Here is a 27,577-nt window from a genome sequence, read left to right on the forward strand (position 1 = left end):
GTTGCAATAGTTATACTTTGGTCCCTAAAGTTGTTAGTAGTCATTTTGCAACTCAGCGGCGGACTGATATTACCAAGGCTACTACTAGGTATCCCCATTGGAGTGCGCTTTACTGTTTACTTTTCGGCGCAGTACTACTAACCGGAGCAAGTATAATTCCGCCGCTGCTAAGAAACTAGTCCCTCAAAATGTAATGCGATCGTTGAAATGCAAGGATAGAATAACGTTAGAAATAACACTGTGTTTAGTGGCAGGCTAGCACATACCGTTGACTTGCGCTAGCCTAGCACCTGCGAACTCTGCAATTAGAAGGACTGGATGAAACGTGTTGAAAACAGTCTCCACTGATAAATATCACACTTGCTTACTTGGAAATGAGGTCCTATTTCCAAAATCCTGAACCACCCCTTTAAGGGAGATAAAAATAAAATAATATATAAATAATATATTCTAGAATGCCTTTATTTATTTATTTTTACTCAAATACAAGCATGGAAATAAAATATTCCTTTAAAAAATGGTTTAGTTTGAAAAGAGCAATGTAGTGCAAACGCATACATTTTTTAACTTGAATGATTGTTTTGTACATAATGAATAATAAAAAAAAAGTCTTATAATTTAGTTTCAGTATGCCATAATGATTTTTACAATACATTCAATGAAATAAACCAAATGTTACTTAAAATTATGCACACATTTGCTATATGAAAATTATATTTTATGCATATTACAAATCTCAAGACACAGAGAGAGCTGTTATTTATTCATTTATACAAGCAATTCAAATAAGCCTCTGACAAGATAATTTGCTACAGCTGTAACTCATTGACTGTAATCTGTCACTCCCTCTCTCAAACATCAACTGTTATAGTTGGGCCATTGGCAGCACTGGGCTGGGCTGCTGCCTCAACCGCCTCACTGGCTCCCCCTGCTGGTAGCAAGCTGCTACTCTCAACAGCGTTATCTGCTTCCTTCTCTTTCTCAGCGTCCTCCTTCGACTCTTCCTGGGCCGATGAGGAGGCTGCTTGCACTGGTGCGGTTTCCGCCACCTTCTGGTCATCGGTGGTAGTGCTTGCAGGAACCTCATTCACAATCTGCACCGAGTCCACAGCCGGCACAGTCTGCCTGACCTCGCCGTTTTGCACGGGGAAGGCTCCCCCCATGGCCTGGTACAGGAACTGGTAATGTTCCTACGCAGGAGTAAATACAAGATAAGGAAGCAGATATGAGAACATTGTCAGTGCTGTGACTTCCTGAGACTGATTTGTCTGTCAAGAAAGTCTCATGCTGTTCTTAGAAAAATCCAGATGATGTGGTATTGGTTGACTTACAAATTCGGAGATCATTCCCTGACGTTCCTTGCGTAAACTTTTGCAGACCTGGAAGATGTCCATCAGGTTCTCTGTGTTTGTGCAGTCTACAAGGTTCCACAGGGCACAGAAAATGCCAGTGCGAGTAGTTCCGTTTCTTTAAAACAAAATAAAACAGTGTCTGAATGAGTAATTCCACTTCATATATTAGGTAGGCTACTTTGCACCATTTACTTGCTTCCATTGTAGCATAAATAGCCAGGATTATAACAAGTGCTGAATATTCAAATTTGATATGTGGGATATTTGGGGCAGCCGTGGCCTACTGGTTAGGGATTTGTAATCGGAGGGTTGCCGGTTCGAACCCAGACCAGTAGGAACGGCTGAAGTGCCCATTGTGCAAGGCACCTAACCCCTCACTGCTCCTTAATTCAAACCAAAATACATTTTAGTCATTAATTAATTTTCTTTATGAGGAAATATGCACTAAACACAAAGGTGCTGATGGGGCTGATGATTGCAGTATATATCACACAATTGTCTCATGTCTAAGCCTGCATTGGCCGGACCTAACGGTGAGACTCACTGGCAGTGTACCACCACCGGGACGCTCTTGTCCGTCCTGCTGCTGCCAATGCTCTGCTTCATGGCTTTGATCATGTCCATCAGCTCCTGGGGGTTCTGGGGCAAACCCTGCTCTGGCCAGTTCTGGAAGTGGTACTGGTTCACCTGCCGAGCATCTTTCCTCTGCAGAGGACAGAAGAGGAGACACTTGTTATCATCTGAGTTCACTCTGTGTTCAAATTAAAGGTGGAGTCCACTTCTCTGGCAAAATGTTGTTGATAATGGAGTCTACCAGCCAATCAAATTACACTCTTCCACTTGTGCTACTGAAGGAAGGTGTCGATCTGTAGGTTTGAATTGTATATGGCTTGTTTTGCATTTGCAAAGCTTGAACATTCACACATTCATGTGCACACTGAATGGACCATGGGGATTAGGATAAAGAATGTCTTGGATTAGGAATGGCTGTCTGCACCTTAAATCAACATAATGTAGGAAATGGTATTTATACTCCTTGTTGTTAAGTTCCAATGTACTAGTTACCCTAATGGCACTAAAATAGTGACTAGGGGTGCGCTTAGTTGGCAACTATGGTTTTGGGAAACAGACCCCATTGTGTCAAAAATTGACAAAAAGAGTAATGTTCCTTTCAGGTACAAGACGAGTGGTTCGCACTCTGAAAAAAGACTACTGCGAACCACTTACAGCCTCATCTTCACATTATTGGTTCTAATGCACCTGGACTTAAAAACTATCATCTGAGCGCAACAATACAGTACTTCTCTGCCTTCTGCCTTCCAGATACAACAAAGGGTTACACTTTACTTGACGGTATCTACTGTACATAATGAGTGACATGACACTGCCATGAATGTGTCATAACAATGATAAACAAGTCATAAATGTTTATGACATAACACTTTTATCACTCGCTTCTGTCAAGTGTCATTTGGTTTTTGTCATGACAAGTTATGACAGTGTCATGTCACTCGGTATGTAGATACCGTCAAGTTAAGTGTTGTTACCCAACAATGTTACATAGTGCAATACCAGGCATTCTTGACATGCATTGGCAACTTCAGGGACACCATTCTCCGTATTATGAGTTTGAAGTCGTCATTTGCAGTAAAAGAACTACATAATGTTGCTTTAAAATGGTGTTAAGATTATGTCACGTGACAAAGAAATGGTGGAATACCCAGGTTGCAATCAAGAAATTTCCCCTCCTCCATTTCCTCAAAAACGGAAACCAACTAAGTTGTGAAATCATTGGGCCTGTTGCCTTGTGTAACACTGGCACTTTGCCCTCATACAACAGAACACAGTCACAGTCAGGAGAGCAAACACAACCAACATCACATCACCTTGGCATGCTGTAACTGGATGGTCCTCTTGATGTAAGCTGGAGAGGTGATGGGTTCTGTCACTTCTACGCTGATGTCCTTGTAGGTTTTCTTCTCCTGGCCCCAGTACTCGGCACACAGCTCCTTACATGGGACACACAATTGAAATCAACATTAAACATTCAAATCAACAAACATCATGTAATGGCTAAGTGATTGACTCTCTATGTCCACATAATTGTAAGGATGCACCGTGATGTCTGACCAACCCACCTGGTCACCCTCCTTGCACTTGGAGAGCATGACGATGTTTCTGACTTTCTTCTGGTAGACCATCTGCCAGAATTCAGGGATGGTACATGCCAGTGGTCCCTGAGCAGCGATCAGACTTTTTGGACTCCAGTAGCCCTGAATTTGAAAATGAACAGGAAAAAATTACAGGTTCAGAGGTATAGTTTACTAAAGTAATTTGGAAGAGGATTTTAACATGATTTGAGTACCCTAGGCAAAGACTTACATCGATGTATGAAGCATTGATGTACTGGGTGGACTCCTCTTCATCATCATCAGAGGAAGAGTAGTCATCGTCGTCATCTTCCTGATCACTTTCACGGCTTGTCTCCTCTTCTATTTTCACTAGAACTCTGTTAAAGTCGTCTGTAACCAGCACATACATAACCGCCATTGTAGTTATCTGGCATAATCCATTACAATGGACCCTTTCAAGAGAGTTCCATTATCAGCATCATAGTTGGCCCCACAAGACTTCCTTTTTAACATTCCATATGTTATCTTAATGCAGAGGAAGTAGATTGGGGCCCAAATAGAACGTTCAAGCATTGTTTTTGTTTTTATTGTTGAAAGGGTCCATACATGTAATCAATTGGTAGTTACAATTCAGACACTCATTTAATGGGACCGGCTTGGACCCCATACGTCAGTGTTCTCTTGGGAAAGAGGGAACAGTGCTCACATGGGATGTAGGATGAGTCACGGTTCTTCTTCTTGTTCTCCTCACTGATTGCAGTGTTGAAGGTTCTCCAGTTTCTGTACTTGGGAAGCCTCTGTAATATAACATCACAAGGACGTTATGTAAGCAAACGCAAGAGGGTTATTATTGAGTATTGAGATGAAAGAAGACATTAAGTACATGATCAAATTAACCACCCAATCAAATTAACCACCCACTCAATTAACCATCCAATCAAATTAACCACCCAACCAATTAACCAATCAGTTATCATGTAAATGGATGAACACACCTGGAACTCTGCCTCCATTAGGGTGGGCTCATCACAGTCCTTGCGCTGCAGCATGGTGATGGAGGAATGCAGCTCTGCCAGGGGCACCTCTGTGTCTCCAAACTGGTTGAACTCAATCAGCGCTTGGTGGATCAGTATGTACTGGGCCTGGGCGAGCAGACACACACATGAATAAAAAGAATAATGAAGTTCATGAGGCGCATCGCCTCCATCTCCCCACTAAACACACACACACACACACACACACACACTTCTCACCTCTACTTGCACCATGAGGCAGCGCTGGCGCCTCATCTTCACCACGTAACCATAGATATCCATGACGCCCTCTGCCTCCAGACTCTCCATCATGGCATCGATGCCAATGTAGGTGCCTGTGCGGCCCACCCCAGCACTGAGGACACAACGGCAGAGCAGAGAAACATCATTACTGGGCACCTGTCAGGCCTACAACACAGCATTCCCTTTCTCCAGTCCAGTTTTCCCTCTCTTCTGGCCTGCTAGCCAATACCTGTCCAGTTTCCCTCACTAGTTATGGCTTCCCTTTGTTCACTTGGCTGTTTTCAGTTGATCACCTGCTGCACATATTGGTTATTTCTGAACATTTTCCCCTGTCCTTTGAAATTTAATTCATTCAATTCATTTTTCAGTGGGTCATTTTGGATTTTAGCAGCTTTGTTAAATTCTGTATTACACTGTGTATTAAGCCTGGGCTTAGTGCTTGCATCCAATCTGTGAGTTTCCTGACAGCCCTACTGTAGACCTCGGCACACTCCTCAGGACAACTCAGGAGTTATTTGTACTGTAGATAGTTTCATCATGATGGAAGAGAATCCTGTTTTAGTGGTGAGGTTCAGAGGACTCTTGGAGGAAACCTCAGCAAGCAGCAAACAAACCGAAACAAAGCTGTAATGAGGAAACGTGCAGTGAATTTCATCACTACCCACCTCAAGCGCTGTTTCAGACCGGGTGCATGGTGTGAACGTTGTTTCGTGACGTCTGCGTGGCGTTTTCTATGTCCTTGCTGACCAGAAACGTGTCTGACGCGGTGCTGCGGTGGCCTCTCTGACAATTAAAAAGTCTCTTAATTTTTTTTCCTTCACTGTTTTGAACGGAAACGCTTCCAACACGCTTGCGTGTCGCGTGAAAAATAGGCGTCGGCCCTATTTCTAGCATGCGCGCGTTTTCGGCGCGGCTCGAGCAACGCCTGAGGCGTGCATGTCACGTAGGCGGTGCGCAAGATCTAACCTGTTGGGAGCCGAAATAAAAACGGACATGCCATGCAACTCACGCCACGCACCCGGTCTGAAACAGCCCTTAGAGTTAACCCTCAAACTCTAAAAGAGACTTAACCCTCAAATACAGAGCTATGACAGTCTGTATTTGAGGGTTAAGTGTTAAGTGCTAAGTTCTGTAAAAATATTTTTTTAAAAGAGTGTGACAATGACTACAGCTATATTAAGTGAACCAAGAAAATTGGCACCAGTTCTTACTGTTGTAGAAATGGCCATACCCTTGAACTGGTTAAAGGGACCAATAAGTCTAGAAAGCCTAAAACTTCAATCAATAATAATCTGACACTGATCATGTGTAATGATCATGTGCATTACATATTACTGCTCTACGCATACACTATGTGTTTGAGTTTGGGGAAATTAAAGAGGAGTTCTCTGGTATTTTGTTGGTGAAAGAGGAGTTTGGGGAGGGGATTGGTGAGTTCTTTCTCTGGTGTTTTGTTGGTGTTTGGTTCAAATATCAACTGATCTAACGTCATCTAGAATTGCTGATGGTACCTTTAAGTAATATTAACAACACGCTCTTCAATGTACTAACACAATACCCTCAGACCCATTTCCCCCAAAACAAGATGCTACACATATTTACACTGTCCCACTTTGGTTGGAATTCTCTGTTTTGTGGTGTAGGATGTTCGAGTGCCCCACCTGCAGTGCACAACAATGGGGCCGCTGAAAAAGTTGCTGAAGCTGTTGACGCGGCGACGCAGCTTCAGCAGCTGGCGTGGTTCGCTGGGGACGCCATGGTCTGGCCAGCTGGTGAACTGGATGTGGGTCACCTCTCTCTCAGGTGACTTATCCTTGCGCTGAAACATTTGCACAGGTGTAAAAGTGCCATTGCAGGCCCATGCACACACATGCGAGTACACACATGCACACATATGCACGCACACACACACACACACACACACACACACACACACACACAGACAGACACACACACATTCATACACACTCTCTTTCACACACGACACATGCACATGTGCTTGTGCTTACCCACAACATTCACACATACATTGCTTTTTTGAGACACATGAACAGAGAGAGAGAGAGAAGCTTACAAATGTAACACCAAAAGGAGACATGCGCAAGTTCAAAAATACACACACATATGCATCCAGTTACACACATTAGAGCGTGCGCACAGACACGCTGGCTTGCATTGTAATACACAACATGCTAGGCTTTATTTTTATCGTGTTGTCACTCCAAACAGCATTTTCTCAGAGTGCCTTGGCAGAATGTTTGTTTGAAACTCAGGGTGGTTTTAGTCAACCGAACACACACATTTTATTGGCTGTTAAAATGGTTATAATGCTAGCCCTATGCCATAACATAGTTATTCCCTTCAGTATTCAGAATATGAGGATGTTTCTGTACTTACTGCACTTTTGAAAAAAAAATAGGGTAACACTTTACTTGACAGTATCGATATAAGAGTGACATGACACTGTCATGAACACATGACACTGTCATGACACATGAATCCTAACCCCAATCCTAGCCTCTAACCCTAATCCTAACCCTAACTCTAACCTTAAAACTAACCCTAACTTGTTATGACAAAAACCGAATGTAACTTAATAACAGAAGCGTTATGTCATAAACGTTTATGACTTGGCCTCAAGTTTTTCAATCTATAATGTAGTCTATAAGCTATATGACTCTCTTTCTTTAACAACTAAATGCCTCACTGTAAAATTTCACTATTTCAAGAAAGAGTGTTTGAAAATATAAAATTTGACACACTGATGCTAATTATGTTTTGTGAAATAATTGTTGTGCACATTTTTGTACAGGGCAGTTCCAGCGTTATGGATGTGACAGTTGGACTCATATTGGTAAACAAAATGCCTTAGAGTGGGGGCAAAATTAGTATCAGTGAATTCATTTGCATAACTTTTAATGTAACCTCTGTCCTCTGAATACTGAGAAATCCTCAAATTTCATATAATCAATTTCATCCTAAGAATACAAGGCATTTTATCAGCGTTATGGATGCGACAAACTCTGTGAATTTTGAAGGAAACTGCCGAAACTATGATATATGTAGCATGAAGGAGACTTGAATGAACACAAAAAGTGTGTTTTTGTAACTATGCGTCATTTTCTTAATGCATTATGTAGGAAAAACTGGCGTTATGGATGTGACGGTTTCACGTTATGGATGTGACGTGTCTGAACCAGTCCTCGACAAACTACATAAAACACATAATTAAGTAGTGAATTTTTATATGAAACAATTGAAATAGTAATCATGAAAAACTAGCGATGAAATTATTGCTTCCTCAGTGCCCACTAAGAGACACAGGAAGAATCAGGACAACAAGTAATTTAAAATACAAAAAATACATTTATTTTTTTCTTTTACCGTCATCAATTTTGGTCAGTGATTCCCCGGTTACTGAAACACCAGGGAACATGAAACTTGGTGGCCACTCTCTTAAATAACTAGCCCTACCTGAACCGTTGCACCCAAGATGACAAAATATTTATAGTATGTTAGTCTCAAGAGCCCGCATCAACCTAACCCATACCCACTCATTTGTGATTTGCACACATAAAGTACATGTGCACACACACACATGCACACACACACACACACACGCATGCACGCACGCACAGTCGCACACAGACAGGCAAGCACACACACATAAACACATACAGACAGGCAAGCACACACGCACACACACACACACACGCACAAACAAACACCCACATGAATGCAGACACATAAACACACAAACACAGGCACGCATACGCATGTGCGCATGCAAACACACACACACACACACACACACACACACACACACATAAACACACAAACACACGCACGCATACGCACATGCACACACACAGACACACACACACACATACAGACACACACACACACACACACACACACACACACACTTATAAACAAAAGCAAACTCACATATGCACACACTCATTTACATGCACATGAGTTGCAGGTGTAGGAAATGGAGACAAATTGACAAGCGTGATTTATTTTTGCGAAGAGAATATGCAGGACTGAGAGGCGGTCATATTTTGTACCGCTATGCGGTACATCTAGTTTATTGCTGCCGTTACTTATGTTACTCTGTGGGTATTAGCTACAGAGGACCTGACACTTCAAATGCTGGCATATCGCGTCACATTTAAAATTAAACTGTGTTAAGCAGACGTGAACGGCAGGCTGAACAGATCTGCAACAGAAGGAGGTTGCTATGTTAACTCCAGCTGCAAAGTCAGCCATCTTCACCAGCTAACACGATAATCCAGTTACTGTACAACAATAGTATGACAGTTACAGGAAGATAATCGCTCAGATTTTCGTTATTAGGCCACTTGAAAATAGGCTATGGCTAGGCTAATCACTGGAGGTATTTTAATATTATGTTTGTTTTGCTAATGGTTAGGCAACGCCTGCCTGTGGTTTTGATCAACCTAATAATCTTTGAAATGTCTATTGTAAACACTAAGGTGAAATGCGTTGAAACTGACATGCCACCAGAACAGTTTTATAGGCTTTGAGGTATAATAAAGTCTCCAGTCTTGTAAATTTACATTATGTAACATCCATAACGTCACATCCATAACGCACCATTAAAGGTTTTAAAAGCAAGAAAGTGGCACAATTTGGTCATCACACTTTACATTGATATAAATCAGCTTTGCACAGACACTATGGACATTGTCGCATCAACACTGTATGTGTAGCATAAACTTTTCCTATGAAACGTTATGGATGTGACATGGCCATGGAACTTGCTGACTTAAAAACAAAAGCCTTACAAATGTAAGGAGTTGTGCACTTAAAGGCAAGATGAGCATAGACATTGCTCTACCATTCTCTTGTCAATCTGGAATTTGTCAAATGGCACAATTTGTTTGAACCTTGGGTCCATTTATCCACTTTTTAAATATGTATAATATTACCATGTGAAAAATGTTGTTTCTGTATGGTTGCACACCATATTTATGATGTAAAAAGAGTGTAATTCTCCATCAAATTCAATCAGATCAGTTACAAACAATAAAATATAGATCTAAATGAAGATTTTAACAACAGTTCTATTTGCGTATGCACAACTTTTTTTTTCCATGGTAAGGATGACCTTTGCATGGAATTGCCTTATAGCACTATAAATGGGATCAGTGCTGAAACCTACATGTATCTCATGTGGTTTTACTGTTAGAATAACCATGTCATTAATGTTCCTCTCATTTTGTGAACAAGTTAGCGAAGTTTTAAACTGCATGCCAGCTACTTCAATGTCACATGCTAGAAAGAAAGAAAGAAAGAAAGAAAGAAATAACTGACTTACATTGATTATGGTGAGATGGCGGATAATGTAGTCGGGACAGAGGTCTTCTTTCTTTATCTTCAACACATAGTCTCCAAAGATCTCTGTTTCTCTGTCCATGGATGGCCAGTACTGAGCACATTTGTTCTGTGTCACCAAAAAACAATAATAAAGAGGTCAATGACAAGTTGTAATCATGCCCTCTGTTTAAGTTGACGGTCCTTTCATATACCAGAAGTAAAAGAAACAATTTAAATAATTCGGGTCAAACAAAAATGAAAACATATGAAAGTATTCATCAAACTGATGTTATGATGGCTAATTCAAGCCAAGGCACTTACCCTGTTCCCTTCCTCACAACGAGTCACCATGACAATGATGGAGGACTTCTGCTCCCAGATCATTCTCCAGAAATCCAGCATGGTCTCCTCCTTGGGGCCTGTGCACAGACATCTCATTACCCCAAACAGAGACATATCACCTGTACAGCAGACACACAACACACAACCCCACCACCGACATCCAGACAGAGTGACTTGCGCCCACAGTAAACAGCTCACACAGCCTCACCTTGGGCTGCAATGTACTTCTTCTGCTCCTTGAACCCCTGCAGAGAGAGAGAGAGAGAGAGAGAGAGAGAGAGAGAGAGAGAGAGAGAGAGAGAGAGAGAGAGAGAGAAACACTCAGAGACTTCACCCATGTACAGATGGCCTCGGTGGACCAGGGGTCCACAACATGGAGGCAGGCTGGTTCTTAAACCCATCATTATCAAAAACATGGCTGAAGAGCATAGGGCTGCACAAGATGCAGGATGCTGGTCTGAGAAGAAGCTGTTCTCACCTCGATGAAGCTGGCATTGATGTAGTCCGCACAAGCTTCTCCCCCACCACCAGCAGCCGACAGCTGAACTCGGTTGTAGTCATCTATAAAATGGACAGTATAATGCAAAACACTGACTAACTTCACTAAATTAATCCCAATAAAGCAAAAAATTGCTTGTTTTTGTTTACATGAAAATGCATGTATTCCTTCAGAACAAAAAACATACTTACAAGGAAGGATGTCAACATAGCGGTTCTTTATTTGGTTCTCAGAGTTCTTGGCTTCCTTAACAGTGTAATTGCTGAAAATCCTTGGAATGCTCTGCAGGCAGCAAGGCAATCAAGCAGTGGTTAAGCCAATCAACCAATCAATCAATTAATCAATCAACCATCAATGTGAATGATAGTACATGGATGCATCAGTAGAACTATAAGGTATGCACCTGAAATTCTGCCAGGAAGAGGCGGCCCTCATCGGCGATCTTCTTCTTGTAGACATCTAGGAGGCTGTCAGCAGCGATGGGTTCCACTGTCATCAAGGGGTCTGTGAAAGAATGATATTGTAAGGCCATAAGTACAAATGAATGGACTGTGAATCAATCTTTGCCTCTTTGACTTTCAGACACAAAAAGATTCACTTACTTGCTGAAAGTGGGATTACTTCTTCAGAGCGGTCACTGTAAAGTTAAGCAAGAACATGACGTTTTCTGTTTCATGAGCCTTTCTCCTCCTCCACTGCATATTGTTTATCATCTCTATCCTTATTACTTTCTCTTGTTTGATCGCTATGTAAATGGTAAATGGACTGCATTTATAATCCACTCCTGTGAGCACCCAAAGCGCTTTACATCATCAAGCCTCACATTCATATGTGTCTGTTTGTTTATGTTATTAACTCTTTGTAAAACGACCTTGGTTTAAGAAAAGCGCCATGTAAGTGAAACTTATGATGATGATGATGATGATGATGATGATGATGATGATGATTATATTGTTTAATTATTATGTAATTATTATTATTATTATTATTATCTTTTGAGGGATTTTTCATAGGGCTTTGTGTAAGCAAATAATAAACAAAAGTGTACACATTGCAGGACGCCTTTAGACCCTGCTGAGGCAAATCCTTACTTAGTCTTCTTTCGCTGGAGAATGTAGATTTTATACAGAACAAATAGGAGAGCTATGGAAGTCAGGATGATGAGAAAGGCCAAGATTCCTATGACAGCTTTGTCATTGTCTGCAAAAGAATCCCATATTTGTTTAATAGTGGTTTTAACAATAAACAATTAGTGGACCGAAACAAAGACACTCATTTTCCAATTCAATTCAATTCAATTACAGTTTAATAACAAATTGAAATAAGGATGTAATGGCAACACATTTAATAATAAAATGCTTCAAGGAAAATAAAATGCTTAAAAATTAAACAACATTTTTTTTCAAAATCCATGTAGCCTATGTCAAGTTGTACTTACATGATGTGTATTGTGTGATAACTATTTCAGCTGATTTATGCTTCGAATTTTCTGCTGTAAACTGCAGAGAGAGGATTGTATTACAGACAGCAGGATAGATGTGTTTTCCAAGTCAGGTAAGAAAATGTATAGTGGCATACATACCACCACTGTGTATTCTGTTGAGTAGCTGAGGTCCTCAAATAGAAAACTACAAGTCGTGTTTGTTCTGTCAATTTCCTCTGTCCCAGAACGTATTATTACACGATACTTTGTTTGCTCTCCATTCCACTTTACCTTGGCTTGGCCACATGTTACTCTTAAAGCGTTATTTGTGGGCCCATTTATTACTTGGGGTTTACCGGATATTATTGGTTCTGTAAAACACAACAGTAATTATTGCCCAGACAAACCTCTATTTAAACATGTATTTGAGTTCTTGAAAAGAAAACCTATTCTTTCTCAGAGCAACTACACATTTAGATATACATAGGTTGTTATTTTTGGCTCAGGGAACATCCAACAGAAAAGTTCTTAAAGCTCAGAAAAAGATTACACTCACTCACAGGCATATATAACTTGATATCAGTTTAGGAAATGGGGACCAGATTGGTTCTGGTTAACAAAATCTGGATTAAGCAGTTCAAACCAAATGCAACTAGATGTACCGCAGATCGGTACAAAATATGACCAGTCCAGCTCATTTTTTAAAGTCAGATTTGTCAAATTGTGTTCATTTCCTACTTTGTTCCTTTTTTGTGTGTTTGTAATTAAGTGTGTGCACAGTGTGTGGTTGTTTTTGTGTATATGTGTGCTTCTGTGTGTGTTTATTGAGTGTGTGTGCCTGCATGTAAGTGTGCGTGTTTGTGTATGTAGCTGTGTTTGTATGTCTGGGTGCATGTGTGTGAGGGTGTATGTGTGTGTGTGTTTATGTGTTTGTGTGCATGTTTGTGCGTGTCGTGTGTGTGCATGTGTAGTGTGCTATTCAACTACTTTACCAATAACCTAGCCCATCTATTACAATAATGCATAACTGGTTCCTTCCTTCAACATACTGTAGGGGACTAGTGAATCACCATCATTTAGCAATGTTAACAAAAATCAAATGTAAAGTACATATATATATATTTAACAGGAGTAAAAAGGGAAGGGGTAGGGTGGGGTGATGTAACAACAACATATTACAGTTATAGCACTTTTCTTGACAGTCAAAGTGCTTCACAGGAGAGACGGAATCTCACTAAGCACCACCAATGTGTAGCACCCATCTGAGTGATGCACAACAGCCATTATGTGCTAGAATGTTCACCACATACTAGTTTCAGGTGGAGAGTGAAGGAGTGAATGAACCAATTACACACTGGGAGGATGATTACAAGACCAAATTGAATGAACCAGGTTGGGAATTTAGCCAGCAAATCAGAGAACCACCTACTCTTTGCAATAAGTGTCATGGGATCTTTAACAACCATGGTGAGTCAGGTCCTCAATTTAACATTCATGCAAAGGAAAACATCTCCTGCAGTACAGTGTCCCTGTCACTGCAATAGGGCATTGGGATTGATATTTGTTTGGTGGCATTTGGCCACAGGGAGGAGTGCCACCTACTGGCCAGCCACCAACACCACCTCTAGCAGGAACCTACTCATCCAAGGAGGTCTCTTATCCAAGTACTAACTAAGCCTGCTTAGCTGCAGTAATTCAGCAAAGTCAGGGTATCTGCTGGTCTGGCTGCTGGCTAAAAAGAAAGGCATATATGATTCTAACTGTCTCACTGAATTGCATTATGCACACTCAATTCTCACTGATATCTGCTAGACAACAAGTACCAAAACATGATTAGTTCATAGATTTCAAATGTAAAATACATTTTATACAACCCCACCCCCATCTTGCCTGTTCATAATTCTGAGAAATTCTTGAATTGTGTGCATGTGTGCGTGTACTGTACGTGTTTATGTTTATGTGTGTGTGTATGTGTGTCTGTGTGTGTGTGTGTGTGTGTGTGTGTGTGTGTGTGTGTGTGTGTGCATGCATGTGCATGCATGCATACATACTGTATGTCTACTGTGTGTGTATGTCATACGTATGATTACTGTGAATGTATGTGTGTGCGTGTGTATCAGTTTATGCACATGTGTGCATATGGAATGGGTTAACATGGCCCCTGGAGGCAAACATACGCAAAAAATTGGTCATCCTAGGCCCTTGACATGCATTCAGAGGGTGTCATAATGATTCTACACTTTCAATTTTGTGCAGTTTTGACCATGTCAGCCAGAGATATTGTGATTACACCACCTAATTTTTGCTTTTTCATTTTTAACTAGGTGGTGCTATACATGAAATGAATGGCTATGGGATGGGTTGACATGGCCCCTTAAGACCAACATACAAAAAAAGGTGGTCCTCCTAGGCCCTACAATTTTTAAGATATTCACATAAAACTGTGTCCGCCCTACCCTCCTTTTGGGAGGTCCAGTCCGTCCGGGGGGCGATGGATCAAAACAAAAAAAAATGGTTCCATGCTATACTTGTGGGGCTACACACACACACATGGAAAATTACTCTGACTAAACCTATATGACCGCCGCTTCGCTACGCGGTGGTCATAATAATGTGCCTTAATGAGTGCCCTCTTGAAGAGAAAATGTGATGCAGTGCCCTATCAGATCCCCTTCCAATGGAAAAGGATGGCCCCTATGCTGCCCCTACGTGACAGCGTTCCAAATAGGGCCCTTTCCAGAACAGAATGCAGTGAAATGCAGTGCTGTATGGTGTAATACAGGTGAGAACCATAAGGAAATGCCCACTGGATAAAAATCACAGACTTTATAATGGGGAGACACAATTTCAACGCTGCCCCTGGACCCCTCTATAGCTTTGTGCTAGTAGCAACAACCGTCATTGGGTTTGGTTACATTATGTTAGATTAGATCAGGGGTGTCAAACTCATATTAGGCAGTGGGCAGGATTTGTTGAGACCTTGTGGGGCCGTCATTGTCCTGGTCATTATCATTGCTTGTAATTGCGAAACGGACTAATACTGCAACCCTTCCAACGTTGGGGGACGAATGTTGACATTTTCTTGTATTTTGGGTGAGAAACCCGGGAAATCTCCCTTATTTTCAATGCTCAGTGTTGACAGCTATGCGCCAGCCTAACTGCTTGGCCCCCTCATTGCTGCTTGCAGCTATATTTCTACTTAAGTTTGCTTGCAGCACAATTGAAATATCTAATTGTCAAGTGCATTAGCAAGTGTTCAAATAGTAACTAAAAAAAGACTTACTGTCAGCTCCAGTCCTGATTTTGTCCCCTATAGCCACTGTTATAGGCCATGATCTATACGTCACAGTTGTGGTACAGTCATACTTAGTAAAATGTTCTAAACCTCTTATGATACACTGCTGGGTATGGTTATTGGATACGGTTCTGCAATCTGGAAAGCAAACAAAATTGAGCATAGGTGGAAAGAAATGATCATCATTGTTCACTAATATTTTATGAATGGGTTTAAATGTAATTTATTCTTTATTCTATCATTGCACATAACATCCAAAATCTACAGTAATAACACTAACTTTCAATACACGTTTTATTTATTTGAAGGGATCAAGACGTTTAATCACTCACCATTAGCACCTTTATGAACAGTACCACTCTTAACACATATGGTATGACGGGTGAAATTTACTTTTGCGCACTTTTCACTTTCGATTGTACTGTGGAGGGTAAGTGACGTGCTTGTTTTTTCAGTAACCTCTTGCATTGTAACCTTTACATCTATAAAGGAAGTAACATTCATCAAATCACAAATATATTCAAGTAGCCATTATCTCACCTCCTAACCAGATCAAAGATTACTAATCAAACTAAGAATGGCAACAGTGCTGTAGATGTGAATTATATTCCATGATCAAGTGCCTACAAATGCATAAAAACATTTGTATCTTTTCTATTTGCATGTGTAGATTTTGCACATACATAATCTGATTCTAAGACTGGAATTTTCAAATATAATATAAATAGTGTCTTACCACATTCGAGGGACACATTTATTTGGCCCTGAAGGATTACATTAGATTTGTTGTAGGTTCCGATGCAGGTATAATGTTTGAATGGTTCTAATTCATCAACTACCATCTGGTCCTTCAAAGAAAATGTTTTGTACCATCCTGTACCATCTAGTGCTTAAAAGAAAGTATTTTCCAGATCATTTATAATGCATATTTACCATTATTATAATAACATTTATAACATGATAGATAAATGCCAGTTGGACATGGATTAAGCCTAGTCTTAATGAATGAATGTTTGCTAAATGAATGAATGCTAAATGTTTTTAGGATTAGTATTACTCCATATCTGGAGAACTGGACATGAAAAAAAAATGTTCTTACCTGTACAGTTGAAATCCAAAGTCTCATTCTGACATTCACTGGGATTATTTGTCCATTCAATCACAATAGGGTATTTTGGCGTATAATTGACATCAATCTGATCAACTGCAAAAGAACATTTTGGACAGAACATTTGACAATTTCCTGTGCATATTATTTTGATTAGCTTTGACACACAATCATACAGTCATGTGAGTTTTTACAGTCAAACCCGTTTCTCACATTTCAAATTACAATGCCTTTGTCCACAACCTTTAACTTCTTCTGAATATTATTATGATCCTTTTTATTTTTGTCTAACTGTTGTCCATTGCAATGTCCCACACTTTCCTCTGTCTTTCATAACAGACAAGAATAGAAATCTAAACAAAAGAGAATGTCAAACTACAATTTGACTTGGTACTGCAGTGCTGCAAGACCCCAGTTCAGGTTTTGTTTGGTTAAAATCTGAGCGCCTCCCACTGAGAGGACTCTGGACTCTCAGGCAGAATCTCTAGACCACAATACAGTGAAAATGTATAGGAGCGCATAAGACCATTAAGAATTTATTTGTCAGTCATATTAAACACAAATGCAAAACTTATTCAGATTAACACTGGGAAAGCTAGGTTTTAAGAAGGATGGAAATCACAATATAAAATTCCATACCAAGGGGCACACGCTTTATGGTGACACCACAGTTTTCCACAGGTATGACTAATGATGTCACCTCACAGGTCTTCTTCTTCTCGAAACACCATGAGTCCTTTATATTCCACGTGTGAGTCCCAAAACACATTTTAATTGTGTCGTTTTTCTGGGTCACGTTTGAGCTGAACTCGTTCTCGCCTAATGAATGAATAGTAATAAGTATCTACCACACAGGGATGTATGTATATTTAACAGGTATAACATGTACAGTACATTTCAGATCCCACATGAACTGTCACAAAGTGCCATACCATTACGAACTTACCTATGTGTCTGGTTGTGAAACTGGTTGTGGTACCACTTAATCTACAAACGCGGCTGGTGTTGGCAGTGGCAATGACATTTATTTGGTAGGTGGTGCATGGTTTCAATTGTGTGTTGCTGATGACGATTGGAACACCAGTGTTCCAGTGAGATGAAGAGCTATCATTGAATTCAAGTGTGTACCCATCAATATTTTCTATAGCTCTGGTTTTATCCGTAACATAATTACTAGGGATACTAGAGCTAGGGGAAATATTGGGGTTAGACGTAGACATGGAGGGAGCAATGGTACTTGAATTGCCACTGGGATTTTTTTCTTTGAGTTTGATGATTATCATCACGGAATCCGCATCATTCTCCTCAATGTCAAACATCCCTGCAGAGCACAGAGACACAAGGAGCACAGGATTTCTTTTCATTTTGCAAAAAAGACAATGATTGTTCTGTCATTTCATACTTTTTATAATTTCAGAGACACTATCACTTACAGTCGGAACATTCTGGGATTGCTGAAACACAGAAACAAGGGCAAAATGGGGTCATTAGTAAAACGCCTGACCAATAATCAGTGTGCATCACAGTGAACAACAAACAAGCAGGCCTCCATTAAGTGAGAGCAAACCTGTGACTGTCGTTGGGATTGCTGTGGTTTGAGTGGAGGCAAGTTGAGTGGGGGTCTGAGTGTCTATAAACCAAAAGTGAGTGTTGCTCAAAAAGGCTGAGGTGCAGATAGTGCTTGACAGACAAACTGACTTTACACTGTATAAGTGATTTGAACTTGTATCACTCCCTAAATATTTAATTTAAAACAAGCTGTATAAACACTGACTGTACTGATTAGTGACAGTGTAAATTGTTTCCTTAAAAAAACCTAACCATATTAAGTATTCTGTGATGTTACTTTACCATTTGTATCTCTTTTGGTGCTGTTGGTGTGAGTGGGATCTGAAATGCATGCAAGCAAAGTTTAGTGCAAGAGTAGTATGGAGGTAAAGTAAGGGGAACAAAATTGCACAAATACTGTAACAGTGTTTTAATAACAGTACAGTAACATCAGTCTCATTCCACAAAATAGATAGTTGTCCTCATTGCTGATGTCTTAGTTCAAATGTAGTTACGTAAGTCCACAACATGCAAAGATTATCATGTTTCAAATACACTGCACAAAAGAGCTGTAAGTTCATACATTAGGACAAGTTGTATTAAATGAAACAACAGCGCAGTGAGTTTCCATAACACACAGAGAGGAGAAACAAAGTTAACCACCCTGCCGCCAGCAAATTGAGTGACCAACAAGAATAATCAGCTTTTACCTGTTTCACCGGTGATTGGGTTTGTTGTGTTTTGTTGACGTGTGGGGGTGAGTGGGGGAGAGGTGACTGTTTGTAGGAGAAGCATTCAAAATAAAGATAAAGCATGCGTGCATTTAGACCGGGCATCAAGTGATTAGGCTACTACAAAGATAGAAACAATAGAATTGAATCTGTCAAGCAAACTCAATAGCCGACACCAACAATCAGCTTTTACCTGTTTCACTAGTGGCATCTACAGTCAATATGTTCTGTTGAAGTGCGGGGGTGCGTGTGGGTAAGGAACTGATATCTGCTGGTAAGAAAATTATGTAAAATCAAGACAAACCATAAGTGAGCCTAAATGAGCCATGGTGTTTTCACCAGGAAAACGGCCTATTCCACAAATGTTAGATATGATTCTACTATTTCCACTGATTCAGTTTAGAATAAAGGGTTTAGGGCCACCATACAGAGGCTCAGTAAGGAGGGGGAAAGATAGGATGAATCCAAGTTACATGCATTGTCAGGATCCCAAACAGAACACAATGAACCAACATTATTTTTATTGGGTAGCAAATATTCTGGTGGCTTCCTTGCCACCTTCTGTCTCTGGATGCTGTCCTAAGTACCTGGTGATGAGTTGGTGGAGTTGGGAGGAGAGTCAGCTGCTGAAGGACCTCCTACAGCAGCCGTGCTTGGAGGAGTGGGAGTGGTGCGTGCAAGAGTGGTTTGGCTATCTGATTTTTGAAAGGAAAGGAACTTACTATAATAGATAATAAATAGCTGGACAAAGAAAACCCTGATACACCAAAGATATATTACTACACTTGCGATGATGGTGAAATATAATGTGAAAATTGTAAAACAGGAACATCAACATTTTCATGTGATATGATGAGGACTGGGCTATGAAGAGTCTTTTTTTCCTTCTCAATCTTAATGCTCATTTTCTGGTTAGGTACAGAATGGCAAAACCCACACCCTACAAATCACACCCTGACCTCATTGCTGGGCTTTGGACTACAGAGGGTGAAGGTGACACAAGGTCATCTCGTCAGTGTGGATCTGACACCCTTGACCTACAAGCTGCTGCTATGAGAATTTAAAAACAGGATCCTTTCAAGAGATAAACGTCAAATGTGGTGCCATCATTACCTGGTATTGATGTGTTTGCAGGAGTAATGGAAGCTGATGGAGCAGCTGTGTATGGGAGGTGAGCATGCATGCAAAGAAAGAGAGGCAGGGGAAAGGTTATGGTGCTGAGAAACTGAACCAGGTTGGATACTGAGCTATATAGCTAATCCTTTTTTGATTCCAAAACTGTTAAACTGTACTGGCTTCATCCATGACTGAGATTGGTTTGTCCAAACGACTATGCACCCATTTGGAGTGTAAGAATAAGATAACCTGAGGAATCAGAATCATCTACTTTCCATCCATGGCTAATCATTGGAAATTACACAAAAGAGGCTGGTATTACCTGTTGTGGGCTTGGCTGTTGTCATAATTTTAGAATCTGGATTCAAATGAAAATGAGAATATTATAATTTTGGTGGAAATGAGAACATGCAATGGTAACAGTCAGCTTACAAGGATTACTTACCTTGTGTGACTCCAACTAAAATTGCAGGGATGAGAGAGAAAGAGACAGAGAGAAAGAGAGAGAGAGCAGAAGGTAAATGCACTCAGTGCCACAGAGTTCTAATGTCAAAGACCAAAATCAACCAGTCAGTTAAAATGATCATTTTTATTCATCGTTGTTATTATTGTTTATTATCATTAGATATGTAGGCAGAATATTGTAACACAGTTATGTTAAGTGGTTTTGAAAGAACTGTAATTGTAATGTACACAGGAAAATTCTGAAATGTGCAGCTTCAAATTCAGAATCTATGGCCACATCTTCAATTGCACAACTAAGAAAGCAATTACTGCATTAGATAGACAAATTAATTACTTTTCTGCATTTAAGCACCATTGAACAGTTCGAAAAATACTGTACATCATCCTCTAGCATCATATCAACACCACATCATTCACACATGAGCCAAATGTACTCTCTCTGCACTGTCTACACAACTCGTCTCTCTGTGGCTCTGCTGTACATTAACACAGGCCTAAGGAGACAGGGGGTTTGTGTGTGCTCGCTGACACCTTCATATGAAGGTGCGTATCTGGTTGGAGTGTAGGCTGGGTGGATGAGCTCGACATGCTGCTTGAGAGGAAAAGGTGTTGCTAACAACAGTTTCCACCAGTGTAGTGGCATAACCTGGGTGCTATGGCAACGCGAAGTGTAAAAGAACAGAGTTACTTGAGCTCATTTACCGCAACTTCCTGAAGCACTCTCTCATTCTCTCTCTCTCCTCCCTCCCTCTCTCTTTCTCTCTCTCACCCTCACACACTCTCCTCTCTCTCTCTCTGTTCTCCCTCAATGCTTCTGCTTTTTCAGAGGCATTCTGGTTTTGTCTTTTGTGTTTCTCATGTCATGTTCATACATATGCTATACTCCACCCCATAGCCTACTCCTCTCAGAAAAAGGACCTGGTGTTCACTGTCAAACGTGACCATGGGCCCAAGTTGTGATAGTCAGGACCATTATGTACACTAAGCATTCAGGTTAGACATTCAGTAGACCTAAAAGTTGACCTTTAATGTACATTTTGTGAGATTACTCCATGTATAACATCTTATTTTAAATACTCTATAATGGTGGTTACCTCCTACCATAATTGTGCTGTCTTAAGTAAGTGATATAGTGCTGTGTTTCTGAATGAATTAAGCATGTTAAACGACTTTCTGTGTTTTTGCTTCTTATCTTTCAGCTTTTTTGTTGTTTTAACTACTTTGTTGAATTTAGCTGTAAAGGCAATCCACACAAAAGTTTGCAGACCTTTATGTGTATTATTAGTGAGAAGAGCAAAACAATAATGACATGTGCATGCTGTTTATGATTTTAAAAAAGAATCCATGGAATCGCTAAGGTCTCCCTGTCATATTCAGTCTATGCCATGTGCTGATGTAGATAGAGATAGATAGATAGATACTTTATTGATCCTCAAGGGGAAATTCAAGGGTCTCAGTAGCATACAGACTAACAAAACTAAATACTAAATACACTATATAAGTTAAATTAAGAAAGTCCAATGTGCTTGAGGGTGATCAAGCATAAGACGCTAGTAGTGACAGGGCCGGGACTCGTGAGGTGCTAAAGGGAGTGAGTGTCATGGTGAAGGTGCAAACAGTAGTCCAACCATAGTCCTTAGTTGTGTGTGCCTGGCAAGGTGCTCAAGAGAGTGGGTGTCATGGTGAAGGTGCAAAAAGTAGTCCAACATTAGTCCAACAGTGCAACAGTAAGGTCTAGAGACCAGCATAAATAATATAGACAAATAGGAGAGTAAATTGTAATGTAGACAAGGTAAAATAAAAAACTATTTCAGTGCAAGAAAAGGTTGAGGTAACAGTGTAGCAGTAAAACAGTAGTGAAAACATTAGGCTGTGTACAATAGTAAAACAGTAGTAAAACAGTAGTAAGCAGTAGTGGGCAGTCAGTACTCAAAAAACATGAACATGGAGAGGGTGGAGAGGGAGAGGCCTGGTAAAAGATGCCATGACATAATGCTCCCCTTAAAGTCAGCAGTAAAGAACACAGAGGATGACTGGTGAGTCATCAAACACTCTATCACCCACCCCCACCTCTGACCATTTCTCTCTTCCTTTAATTTCACGCAGTAGCCTACATCACAAAACACCTTCTTACACAATCCTTACAAAGAGCATTGTGAAAAAGAGTGAGAAATGTAGTGAATGTCATCAGATGGTAGGGTACTACTTCAAGCAGAGGTGTAAAATATGGGGGAATGAACCCCCCCTCCCCCCCTCCCCAATAATCAACCCCCCAAAATCAAATTATCATGGTGAAGGAAACTGTTATAGAGCATGATGAAAGGGGGGTTCAACGCCCCCGATGTTCAACTCAAAGTTACGTCCCTGACTCTTGATGTGTGATTGGTCATTAGATGCTCATCAGATGCTTTCACCTGGCCTTAATCCACTATAAGGACAACCTAATATGATTATAAAGACTCTGTTCAAATAATCAACCAATGTACTAAATGTGTCACTAGACATGCATTAGGTGGGATAGGTGTTTTGAAGTCTGAGGTAAATGTATCCTTTAAATAATTTTCCCACCAAATTTCCCTCGCGGGATCAAAAGAGTATACATACTTATACTTATAAATATGTAGGCTATGGGGAGCATTCGGCACATACAGTTCTGTTAGGTAAGGTCAGCTCTCACTCTTTTGACTTGTTCATGACTGATTAACATCAAATTGAAAAGCAAAGACTTCAGAAGGGAACAGGAGAACATGCTGAAAACAAGGCCAAAAACACACCCACTGGATGGCTCTGAACTCACAGGCACATAATATTTAGTCAGTAGGCCTCTGTCACACTGCCTTTTCTCTTCAACAATAAACACAGAGAGCTCATCAATTACATTTACACTCAGGTAAATGTACCTCACTTAGTAAACATGCTACACATGTGGTGAGAGTACAAATATGTTTTCAGACACAATGGTAGCATAATGAGAGAAGAGTCTTTTGAGCTTGTCTAATCAGTCTGCTGATCTGAACTTTACAGTCTACGCGCTCAAGTCCTCTTTTTGAAGCACCATTTTAGCTAGCTGTAGCTGTCAGGAAGAGCAGACATCTCAAAATGGAACAAGGAAGTGGTAAATGCTCTGCCTCTGCAGCACTTACAACCACACATTTGCACAGCATGAAATAGATGGGGGTGGGGGTACCAAGTGCCTGTACAGTCCTCTACCCTTAGGCCAAAGGGAAAAAAACTGTTAAGGAGATCATTGTAGTTGTCTAACTACTAGTATATGCCTCTCCAGTGAATAGAGAAGTGATCACAACCATGTTGCTTGTACTGTAAGTGTAGACTGCAAACATGTATCAACCTCATAACAGGTGACATAAACTAAACCATTAACACACTACTGGGTGGACAGGAAAAGCTCCAGCACTGTTGAATAAAAGAGGAGGGAGTAGAAAGACAAGAAAAAAAAGAAAAAAAGACAAAGAAATTATAAGACAGAAAGAAAGAATGAAGAAAGAAAGAAAGAAAGAAAGAAAGAAAGAAAGAAAGAAAGAATGTTTTAGACTGGCATCACAAGTGACATTTTGCTGTTTGGTTGAAGTGAAAGCAGTGATGGGGGACACACCCAGACAGACCACTAATCTTTCTGCAGAGCATCCCCAAGGTTACAAGATACCTGAACAGGAGACATGTTCAATCCTGCACCATGGAGAATGTCACTCCTATGAGACATGAGGAATTTCACACTTTTTTCTGTCCCAGAATGATCAATCTGAGCACATCGCCTCAGGCTTTACACCGTATCTGTGTGACACATGAAAGCTTACAGAGCCAAGGAAGTGGAGGCTGAGAAAGCAGACTGCTAATCATTTTACTATGCTCTACTCTTCCATGTATAAGTTCAACATCCTTCCTTTTTAGTCATTTAGTCTTGCTCAAGCACATTTGTGTTGTAATTTATTATTATTTACTTATTAATTTACCCTATCAATATATCTCTTAGGGACATTATCATGTTAGTTCTCGTTTCTTACAAGTGTGGTGATATAAGCTGTGGCATTCACACCAATGCATGAACAGACTACGAACAAACACATCAATGTAAGATAAGTGAAACCTTCACATAATCAACATCGAACCTCTTTGTACCTCTCACTTATAAAACTTTTAAAGTCTTCTGACTTTACTTGACATAACAGGAAGAAAGTAACACGACTCAAACAAGCAAAATGTACCATGACTCAAAATAACAAACTAATAAAATAATCACTTTTCAAAGTGTGTACTTACATTGAGCGGAGGAGATGAGGATGGCAAGAGTCAAGAGGGCCGTTAGTCCAGAGAGACACGCCATGACCAAGAGCTGTTGGCGCTTGGCTAAGCCACCATACGTCCTGTTGAAGAGCGACACAAGACTTCTGGTAATTCAAAACGCCTCTCTTATGAACGTCATAAACAAACTAATAAACTCTTCTCTATTAAATAAGAAAAACATACGTCTCTTTTCTATATTGCCTCTTATCTGTCTTGGCACCTGTGTCTTTTTACCCCCAAAATCCTCACCCGGTCTTACTCCTGGACGACGAACGCTTCAAGTGACATCAGTGAGGCAGTAACTTTGGCGGAGCTGTGGCCCTTTCTTAACAGGAAGTTGATTTTTTGAGCTACGCCACAATCTCTTGTCTTCCACTTTCTTCTTCACAGCAATCACAAAGCAAAGCAGCCAGAAGGCTAAAGTTCAAGAGCTTGTTCTTTATTACAAAGGCACATAACCATCTTAAAAGATGCAATGGGTCACGTAAAATTACAATACACATCAGCCTCAAGTTAATTTCTTTTTCATTCTAAAACCTGCCCTGCCATAATATTAGACCTTTAATTTCCCCTTGGGGATCAATAAAGTATCTATCTATCTATCTATCTATCTATTTATCTATCTCTATCTATCTATCTATCTATCTATCTATCTATCTAATATTCAAGTTGACTAGCAGAAGTTCTCTGTGCACAGCATCCTCAAGGCTTAGATGGGATGGGTACTACAATACACTTCACAAAGTCCGTGCAACGTCTAGCCATGTTGTCTGTGGGCACCATGTTGAAGCCTGTCATTCTCTGATGTGTATCAAAATGCCTATGGTTACATGAAGATGATAACATCTATGCTCTCATCTATTGACTGGGTTCCCATGCTTTGATACTGTAGTGTAATCAGCGTGGGCACTGTTTTGGTAAGTATAATAAATTAATATTATCATAAATGTAACCAGTAACACACTAGACAAGAGGACCCAAGACAAAATGGGGGGTGAACCACACACTGCCTTGGGTTGGTAAACTCTGTGGCCGGCAGGTTAGGGAATCAGACTTGTGACCAGAGGCGGGTCGGTTCATCGATTTGTGGGGTGGGGAGAGTGATTGAACAGTGCGTAAGGCACCTAACCCCCAACTGCTCCCCTGGCACCGGAACAAGGGCTACCCACTGCTGTGGGTGTGTATGTGCTCCTGGTGAGCACACTTCTCCTAGTGTGTGTGTGTGTGTGTTTGTGTGTGTGTGTGTGTGTGTGTATGTGTGTGTACCTCTGGAGGGGTTAAATGCAGAGGAAACATTTCCGTCAGGACAAATAAAGTAACCTAACTTAGCACACAGACACATATGGTTTTCAGATGTATGGGTATTTACAGATTTGGGCAAATTTTGCGAAATTGCTGGTTTGGTGTACTTCACATTCAGTGTTCTATGGAAGGCCTAATATGAAAGGACAGATTCAGTATTTAGTATTTAAAAAGATTATAAACTGTAGATCTGAGACATTTAATACCAAACTTTGGTGAATTTAAAAACTAGTATTGTTCTCTTATGCTTCTTTAGAGAAATTATAGTTCTTCAAACTTGCTATATATCTGTCTTTCATTTCTGACTGTTACAGTGGCCATTTGATGAGGTGGCCCTAGTGTAAATCGTTTATAGGCCAAGTATACTTATACAAGGAGTTTAGTCTCTGCATTTATCCCATTCGTGAATTAGTAAAATACACAGAGCACACAGTGAGGTGAAGCACACAGCAGTGAGCTGCCTTGCTACAGGGGCCTTATTTGTATTTCCCTTTACAAAGTTATCATTACAAACAAAATCAATTAAAGTATGTGGAGGTCAAACTAATTTAATCTGTACCACATATGGATATCAGTGTTTCATAGTCATGAAATTAAACAAGATGGTTTTTTTCTCCTTACTTTGTCACCATATAGTCTCTTAATACTCCCCACCCGGGAGTTCTATAAAGTCACTGTGAGACATTTTTTTTGCATGCAAGCCATGACGTCAGTTACCACTTCCTGCAAATGGTTCTGTTTCTCACCTAGTTTACGGAAGTTAAAAGCAGCTAATTCCGAGTAAACTAAAAATGAGTTTTATCTCTTTATTCCCTCGCCCCACACCCTCCCGCAGTGTTCTTAAAATATATTGTACATACATTGCCAAGGGATACAGAAAGAGAGTGGAGACACTTCTTTTTCTTCAGCCAGGACTAATACTCAAAGGAGGAATACACCCAGAAAGTTACTGTGAAGATATATTTCAACATACACACAAGATCTACGTATGATCTGTTATTAAAAATACAATAATGTAAAACCACTACAGCCATAGCAACAAAGCATAACGTAATTGGCAGAATTAACCTTTATTCTCTCTCTCTCCTCTCTTTCTCTCTCTCTCTCTCTTTCACACACACACACACACACAAGGCGTTTTTCAGTCTTCATACATACAGAGCCAGTCTTAGGAAGAGGTGACTGTATGTCATAGCCTCTAACTGCCTTAAAATAAAATACTGATAGTTGTGGTACTTGTTTCTCAGAATTAGGGCCACCCCACCCCCACACCCTCACCACACTACAACATTTATTATAATTATAATTATTATTATTATTATTAGTAGTAGTAGTAGTAGTA

General features: G+C 40.3%; 2 protein-coding genes across 3 annotated transcripts in view; both read right to left on the bottom strand.

The window, feature by feature from the left end:
• Positions 1–444: 444 nt before the first annotated feature.
• The window catches only part of ptprc (protein tyrosine phosphatase receptor type C), a 64,262-nt gene continuing 37,129 nt past the window's right edge, over positions 445–27,577 (bottom strand). The window contains exons 4-29 of the mRNA XM_042056345.1: positions 17,718–17,953; positions 17,411–17,590; positions 16,763–16,867; positions 16,400–16,552; positions 15,996–16,145; positions 15,652–15,801; positions 12,528–12,739; positions 12,384–12,444; positions 12,037–12,145; positions 11,548–11,582; positions 11,349–11,449; positions 11,137–11,227; positions 10,925–11,007; positions 10,655–10,691; positions 10,426–10,523; positions 10,106–10,231; positions 6,423–6,580; positions 4,738–4,873; positions 4,480–4,626; positions 4,191–4,281; positions 3,735–3,874; positions 3,491–3,625; positions 3,239–3,361; positions 1,897–2,057; positions 1,332–1,467; positions 445–1,190 (exon numbers count right to left, since the gene is read on the bottom strand). Of these exons, the coding sequence (XP_041912279.1) occupies positions 852–1,190; positions 1,332–1,467; positions 1,897–2,057; positions 3,239–3,361; positions 3,491–3,625; positions 3,735–3,874; positions 4,191–4,281; positions 4,480–4,626; positions 4,738–4,873; positions 6,423–6,580; positions 10,106–10,231; positions 10,426–10,523; positions 10,655–10,691; positions 10,925–11,007; positions 11,137–11,227; positions 11,349–11,449; positions 11,548–11,582; positions 12,037–12,145; positions 12,384–12,444; positions 12,528–12,739; positions 15,652–15,801; positions 15,996–16,145; positions 16,400–16,552; positions 16,763–16,867; positions 17,411–17,590; positions 17,718–17,953 (3,493 nt within the window). The 3' untranslated portion in view covers positions 445–851. The remainder of the gene's footprint in view (positions 1,191–1,331; positions 1,468–1,896; positions 2,058–3,238; positions 3,362–3,490; positions 3,626–3,734; positions 3,875–4,190; positions 4,282–4,479; positions 4,627–4,737; positions 4,874–6,422; positions 6,581–10,105; positions 10,232–10,425; positions 10,524–10,654; positions 10,692–10,924; positions 11,008–11,136; positions 11,228–11,348; positions 11,450–11,547; positions 11,583–12,036; positions 12,146–12,383; positions 12,445–12,527; positions 12,740–15,651; positions 15,802–15,995; positions 16,146–16,399; positions 16,553–16,762; positions 16,868–17,410; positions 17,591–17,717; positions 17,954–27,577) is intronic.
• On the bottom strand, positions 18,365–25,318 carry LOC121677555 (mucin-2-like). 2 transcript variants are annotated; one of them, XR_006021030.1, is made up of 7 exons: positions 24,910–25,313; positions 20,612–20,626; positions 20,489–20,524; positions 20,164–20,208; positions 19,638–19,745; positions 19,030–19,321; positions 18,365–18,401 (listed from the first exon to the last, which is right to left on the bottom strand). XR_006021030.1 is itself a non-coding variant. In XM_042056346.1 (7 exons), the coding sequence occupies exons 1-7, from the start codon at positions 24,971–24,973 to the stop codon at positions 19,019–19,021; spliced, it is 423 nt and encodes a 140-aa protein (XP_041912280.1). In that variant the 5' UTR covers positions 24,974–25,318; the 3' UTR covers positions 18,673–19,018. The 2 variants fall into 2 exon arrangements, 1 of the variants encoding a protein (XP_041912280.1); XM_042056346.1 differs by lacking the exon at positions 18,365–18,401 and having other exon boundaries at positions 18,673–19,095; positions 19,244–19,321; positions 24,910–25,318.

This window comes from Alosa sapidissima, chromosome 12 (assembly GCF_018492685.1).
Source record: "Alosa sapidissima isolate fAloSap1 chromosome 12, fAloSap1.pri, whole genome shotgun sequence".
NCBI lineage: Eukaryota > Metazoa > Chordata > Actinopteri > Clupeiformes > Clupeidae > Alosa > Alosa sapidissima.

What these genes read in the sequence shown, in the direction of transcription:
- LOC121677555 (XM_042056346.1), bottom strand. Translation starts at nt 24,973, where the DNA reads ATGGCGTGTCTCTCTGGACTAACGGCCCTCTTGACTCTTGCCATCCTC. An exon ending in AACAGCCAAGCCCACAACAG is followed by an intron (nt 20,209 to 20,488) that starts GTAATACCAGCC and finishes TCCCATACACAG; the next exon opens with CTGCTCCATCAGCTTCCATT. An exon ending in TGCAAACACATCAATACCAG is followed by an intron (nt 19,746 to 20,163) that starts GTAATGATGGCA and finishes TTCAAAAATCAG; the next exon opens with ATAGCCAAACCACTCTTGCA.